The sequence below is a fragment of the Quercus suber genome, unplaced genomic scaffold (assembly GCF_002906115.3).
Source record: "Quercus suber isolate HL8 unplaced genomic scaffold, Cork oak 2.0 scaffold_274, whole genome shotgun sequence".
Lineage (NCBI taxonomy): Eukaryota > Viridiplantae > Streptophyta > Magnoliopsida > Fagales > Fagaceae > Quercus > Quercus suber.
In genome coordinates this window covers 496352-503145 of record NW_027069730.1, presented here as the reverse complement: position 1 = coordinate 503145, position 6794 = coordinate 496352, and the positions used below count along the sequence as shown (strand labels likewise).

The 6794-nt window shown below is 37.9% G+C and overlaps 1 protein-coding gene across 1 annotated transcript; it reads left to right on the top strand.

Annotated features, from left to right (window-relative positions):
- The first annotated feature begins 5858 nt into the window (after positions 1–5858).
- LOC112002207 (uncharacterized) lies at positions 5859–6794 on the top strand. The gene has a single exon (XM_024034362.2). The coding sequence runs from the start codon at positions 6180–6182 to the stop codon at positions 6564–6566; it is 387 nt and encodes a 128-aa protein (XP_023890130.1). The 5' UTR covers positions 5859–6179; the 3' UTR covers positions 6567–6794.

The following is a 6794-nucleotide window of genomic DNA, read 5'->3' as shown; positions in this document are numbered from 1 at the left end:
TAAACTCAAGAGTGAGAGTACCATTTTCAACAAGCTCCCTAATGAAGTGATGTCGAATCTCTATGTGTTTGGTTCAAGAATGATGAATTAGGTTCTTAGAGATATTTATGGCACTGGTATTGTCACAGTAAATAGTAAGATGCTCTTAACAAATACCATAATCATGAAGGAGTTTTTGCATCTAGAGGAGTTGGGTGCAGTAGCTACTGGCAACGATGTACTCAGCTTCTGCAGTGGATAAAGAGATGGAGTTCTGCTTTTTGCTCATCCAAGAGACAAGATTGTTACCCACATAAAAACAACCCCCCCAAAGTACTCTTTTTATCATCAGCATTGCTAGCCCAATCAGCATCAGAGTACTCAGCTAAGACACCATTAGTGTCCTTGCTATACCACACACCGAACTCAGCAGTGGTTTTGACATACTTTATAATTCTTTTTAAAGCAGTCATGTGGGATTCTTTGGGATTAGCTTGATATCTAGCACACACTCCAACATTGTAACTAATGTCAGGTCAACTAGTAGTAAGGTAAAGAAGACTACCTATCATGCTTCTATAAAGAAAGGGATCAACACTCTTACCTAACAAGTCTATTTATAATTCTTTTTAAAGCAGTCATGTGGGATTCTTTGGGATTAGCTTGATATCTAGCACACACTCCAACATTGTAACTAATGTCAGGTCAACTAGTAGTAAGGTAAAGAAGACTACCTATCATGCTTCTATAAAGAAAGGGATCAACACTCTTACCTAACAAGTCTATTTATAATTCTTTTTAAAGCAGTCATGTGGGATTCTTTGGGATTAGCTTGATATCTAGCACACACTCCAACATTGTAACTAGGGATCAACACTCTTACCTAACAAGTCTATTTATAATTCTTTTTAAAGCAGTCATGTGGGATTCTTTGGGATTAGCTTGATATCTAGCACACACTCCAACATTGTAACTAATGTCAGGTCAACTAGTAGTAAGGTAAAGAAGACTACCTATCATGCTTCTATAAAGAAAGGGATCAACACTCTTACCTAACAAGTCTATTTATAATTCTTTTTAAAGCAGTCATGTGGGATTCTTTGGGATTAGCTTGATATCTAGCACACACTCCAACATTGTAACTAATGTCAGGTCAACTAGTAGTAAGGTAAAGAAGACTACCTATCATGCTTCTATAAAGAAAGGGATCAACACTCTTACCTAACAAGTCTACAGTGAGTTTAACATTTGGGCTATAGGGGTTCTAACAGAATTAGCAGATTCCAAACCAAACTTTTTCACAAGATTCTTAGCATATTTAGATTGAGAAAAGAATATACCTGAATCTTGTTGGCGAATCTGCAATCCTAGGAAGTGAGTCAGCTCTCCAATCATACTCATCTCGAACTCGGTTTGCATAAGTTTTGAGAAGCCATGAGCAAGTTCATCTTTAGTCGACCCAAAGATGATATCATCAACATAGACTTGAGCAACTATCAACTCGCCATCTTCCTTTCCATAACTCATAGGGAGTCTTTTTGGTACCGGGTCTGAAGTACACCCCATTAGCCATATGACATGTAGTGTTTACGGCTTCTCCTCATAAGTTTCGAGCCACGTCTTTGTTATGCAACATGGCTCTGGCCATCTCTTGAATAATCTTATTCTTTTTTTCTATTACACAATTCTGCTAAGGCGTAATAGGAGCAAGAATTCTTAAGATATACCTAATCTTATGCAGAAAGACTCCATGTATGAGTTCTCGAATTCTTTACCATGGTCACTTCGAATTCGATCAATCTTTAAGCTCTTTTAATTATGCAGTCTTGTGCACAAAGCCTCAATGTGCTCAGGAGCATCAGACTTGGATCGTAGTAAGATAACCCAAGTGTATCTAGTGAAGTCGTCTACCACAACCATGATGTATCTCTTACCACCAAGAGACTCAGTTTTGGTTGGACCTATAAGATCTAAATGCAAAAGCTTCAATAGTTTGGAGGTAGCTGATGTCTGAGTGCCCGGATGCTTAGCTTTCGTCTGTGTCCCAAGCTGACATGGTCCACACACCACATTACTCATTCTACTAAGCTTTGGTATCCCCAAGACTGATTCATGCTTAGATACAATGGATAGATGCTTGTAACTAGCATGTACCATTCGTTGATGCCATAGATCTTCATTAGGCAAACAAATGCTATTGCACACTATATCGACATCAGGAACCAATCCATAGCAGTTGTCCAAAATGTGAACCCTACTAATGAGCTTCTTTTCAGACTCATCCATGACAAGACACTTTCCTTTTGAGAATAGTACCATGAAGTCTTGATCATATATCTGACTTATGCTCAGTAGATTCACTCTTAGGCCTTCTACATAAAGAACATTTGCAATGTCTGGCAGTCCTAGTAGAGATACGATTCCTTTCCCTTTAATCTGTGACTTGCTTTCATCACCAAAAGTCACATTACCACCTTTCTTAGGCTCAAAGATCTTGAAGAGAGATCGGTCTCCAGTCATGTGTCTTGAGCAACCACTGTCAAGATACCATAGACATGTATCCATCACTTTGAAAGCAGACTTTATCATGAAACACACTTCATGCTTAGATGACAAATCAAAGGGAATGGTTCTTTCACTCAACTGCCTTTGATGAGCTAAGCCTTTAACTTTTACTCTTCTCAGAGGAACTCCTTTGCACATTTTCATTCTGAGACAGTCTAGTTTCTTCTTAGCCAAACTGAGATCTTTTCCAATAGTCATTATAAAAGAATTCAAATAACTTTTAGACTTGTATTTTCTGAGACACTCAAACAAATAATGATTAGAAAAATAAGATGTATTTGAAAACAAAGATCTCTTCAAGCCGGTTATAGCCATGACAACAGGGGTCAATAGATCAACACAGCAAAGATTAAACCTAATTAGAGTGTGCCCGCTCTAATACCACTTGATAGGCCACAAACTGAATGACCCCTTGTGGTTTAAACCAATTAATTAATTAGCCAAGTTGTTAATTAATCAATTAATCATACAAACGCGTGAAAGCACAAACAAATAAGCAGCGAAAAATAAATAACACGGTGATTTGTTTATGAATGGGGAAAAATCTCGCGGCAAAAAACCCCACCGGGTGATTTTCAGGTCACCACTCTTGAAACTCCACTATTATCAAATCAAGTGGTTACAAGTAAAGGAATCCCAGGTACCTTACCAACCTATAGTTGAACCCTTACCCCAATACCCAATTGGAGTTGATCTGTAGTGACAGTTCCCACCTTTGATGCACGGCTCCCAAGTACGTGACTAACCAATGTATAGATCCCAGTACGCGACTTCAAACACCAACTTAAGAGGAGAGGTTGGCTGCAAAGTTCTTTAGTTCATCCTATATGATGAAAATCAGGAAGATGTTTGGTCACAAAACCCTTTGGTGCAAATACACAGCAACTTCTTCAGAGAAGATGAACTAGGTCAAGAACTTTGTCTTTGATCACAATTTGCTTGAACAGAGATTGCTCAATGCTTTTGCAACTTGTGTACATCTTGATGGCTCTTAAAACAATCATTTTATATGTTTAGGGTTTGGAGAAAAGAAGGCCCAAAAGCATATTCACGGATCCCAAAGAAATCAGATCAGAAAATCTGATTTTGTAATGTTCGACAGATAGCAGGTGCCGAGGTAGCTATCGAGTAGGTGTCGAGCTTTAATGAATTTGCACTTCAGCTTGATTTTTCTTGGACAGACTTGATGACTTCAACACTTGATCTTGAAACCTTGTTTCTTGAAGTATTAAAAACACCTAGAACTACCTAATTACAAGTAGAATGCGTTTTGTCAAAGGATTAGCCAATTTTCATAAATAAGTGACATATGTTCGTGACAAGTGAGAACACATATGTCCTAACACTTAGTGTGTGTGTGTGTGTATATATATTCATAATACATCTAGCCATTCAATTATTTAAAATCTTTAAAATTCTTATTCCATGGCATTATAAAATAATATGTTTAATAAATACTCTTATGTTAATTTATAAAGTAAGTGATTAAAATAATAATTAACCACTTGAACACATAGGTTAACTATAAAGTTGGGTTAGGGTGTTACAAGAGTGGCTGCTTTGGATGACCTATTGTGTCAAAGGGAAGCTGTCATAGTTACCCTTAGAGCTAATTTAGCTGCTGCCGAGGAGAGAATGAAGATCCAAGCTGATAAGCATAGACAGGAGAAATCATTTGAGGTTGGGGATTGGGTCTATTTGAGGTTGCAACCCTATAGACAGAGAACTTTGGCTTATAAGGGTAAGTGGAAGTTGTCACCTAGGTTCTTTGGTCCTTTGTAGGTGCTACAGAAGGTGGGGGCAATTTCTTACAAGCTGGATTTACCTCCTGAAGCCAAGATCCATCAAGTTTTTCATGTATCATGTTTGAAGTTGGAGCTTGGCCAGAAGGTTCATCCCATTCCTACTTTGCCTCCAGTAGATGTTGATGGTCAAGTGTGTGTTGGTGTTGCAAACCAAGTCTAGAGCACTGAGGTCTAGGGAGATTACTGAAGTCCTAGTTCAATGGTCTGGCTGTTCAGCAGGGGATGCCACGTGGGAGTCCTTGCATCAGCTTCATTTGTCCTTCCCTCACCTCCCTCACCTTGTGGGCAAGGTGTTTTAAATAGGAGGGGGTAATGTTAAGCATCTCTCTTAGGTGTTTTAATTGGGTACAAGCTTGTGTGTGTGTGCCAGTGCAAGGGAATGCATGTACTAATGCAGGGGGGTGCGTGTACTAATGATGAGGTGTGCGTGTGTGGTTGCATTGGTGTGCGTGTGTGGCTGCACTGGTTACTTGGAGGTAGTTAGTTACTTGATGTCAGCTGGGAATAGTTGGTTAGTTAGTTAGGGATTTGATGTATAAGTTGTACACGGATTGTTATAGAAGTATTCATTGAATAATAATCTCAGATTAGATATCTCTCTCTCTCTCTCTCTCTCTCTCCCTCTCTCTCTAATTCTTTACATTTCTTCATATGCTCTGTTCTTAGAGGCCCTAGATCCCCTCGAAGTGATCTACCATTCAATCCCTCATTTTGATTCTTAACATGGTGGCCAAAGTGATGTCTCTGGCCACCAAACTAGTGACCTTGTGACTAAATGTGGGAAAGGCAGCCACTTTGTGTTTTTAAAAAATGTTTTACCAAATTCTTACAAGTAAAACATTTTACAATTTTTTATAAAGAATTTTACGATTAACAGAAAATATTTTATAAGTTTAATTATATTTTACTTGTAAACAAACACCTAAAAATAAGAAAAAAAAATTTAGAAAATATTTTACTTCAAAACAAACAGAGAGATTTAACAATAAAATCTAAGTAACATGCTACGAAGTATTATTTATTTTGATTTGAATTTACGTATTGGATCATGCTAATAAGTGCCTTTAGAGCATTGACCAACAATCTATTTTAGAAAAGTTTTGACACCATTTTTATGGTAAATGAAAAAAAAGTCAAAACATTAATTTTTTTTATAAAATTTTCTTTTAAATAAATTGTTAACCAATTAAGTGTATTCGTTAGCTTTTTTATTATTATTATTATTATTATTATTAATGAAGGTACTAGGATGGATATAAAGATAATTAAATGGCTTCCACTTTGGTGGAATCCCAAAATTTTCAATGCGGAGATAATCGCAACGAATCAAGTGAGACTTTTTAGCTTCCCACTTCGAAAAAGGCACACACGCTGCACGCACGCGACACGAGAGCATAAAACCTGAACTGCCAAAAAGCAAAACAACGAATCAAAAACCCAACAAGATCACGTGCTTCTCACGTGTATCATTACGTGGTTAAATTTCATTGGTTGTATCCACGTGAAGGACAAGGTAGTATCATCGAACAGTTCCACACCCAAAAAAACCTCCTCCTTCTTTCATCATCAACAACCTCATCACCGACGCTGACACCAGTCTCTAGTCAGCGCCTCACCAAATTTTAAAAAGAATCTAAACAGAAACGCTGAAAACTCCTCAAAATCACAATAACAATCACAGAACTCCTCACATTTCAAGGAGTTCTGTAAAAAGATAAAGAGAGAGAAAAGATTCAATAGAGCTGTTGCTTGCTGCTGCATCATCATCATTCATTCATCAGTGAGAAAGTCTGAAACACACCAAAAAAAAAAAAAAAAAAAGTAGCAAGCATGGATGATTTCAGATCCAAATCCTATGGTGATGGAAGGATGCAGCAGATTGAGAGATATTCTGGGGTGGGACCCACTACTTCATCTGGGATTAACATCAACAGCAGCAGCAACAATATGCAGGATTTCAGGTGCTACAGTGCTTCCTATGCAACCTCAGCACACCCAGCTGAAACCCAGAACCAAAACGAGTCCAAGTTCAAGAAGGGCAAGTCTACAAATGGGGCTGTTTCAAAGAGCTGGAGTTTCAATGATCCTGAATTGCAGAGGAAGAAAAGGGTTGCTGGCTATAAAGTCTATACTGTTGAAGGCAAAGTCAAAGGGTCTTTCAGAAAGACCTTCAGGTGGCTTAAAAACACGTGCACCAGAGCCGTTCATGGCTGGTAGTAAGTAAAGTTCTGAGCTTCTTCTGGGCATTTTGCTTCATTCCATTTTATGTAATAATGTTTTGATTAAGCGTCTTTCTTTCAATATGGTATTTACTATTTAGTTCTGGAGGTATAGGATTTTATGAGGATTGGAAATGTTGGGATGTGATTGTTGGTGAATAATTTGGTTTATGCTTTGTATATTTGGGTCACCTGTTAGAAATGGAAGCCTCTTTCCAATTGAGTT

Bases quoted from the DNA above. Each gene is read 5' to 3' on its own strand.
- LOC112002207 (XM_024034362.2), top strand. From the start codon at position 6,180: ATGGATGATTTCAGATCCAAATCCTATGGTGATGGAAGGATGCAGCAG.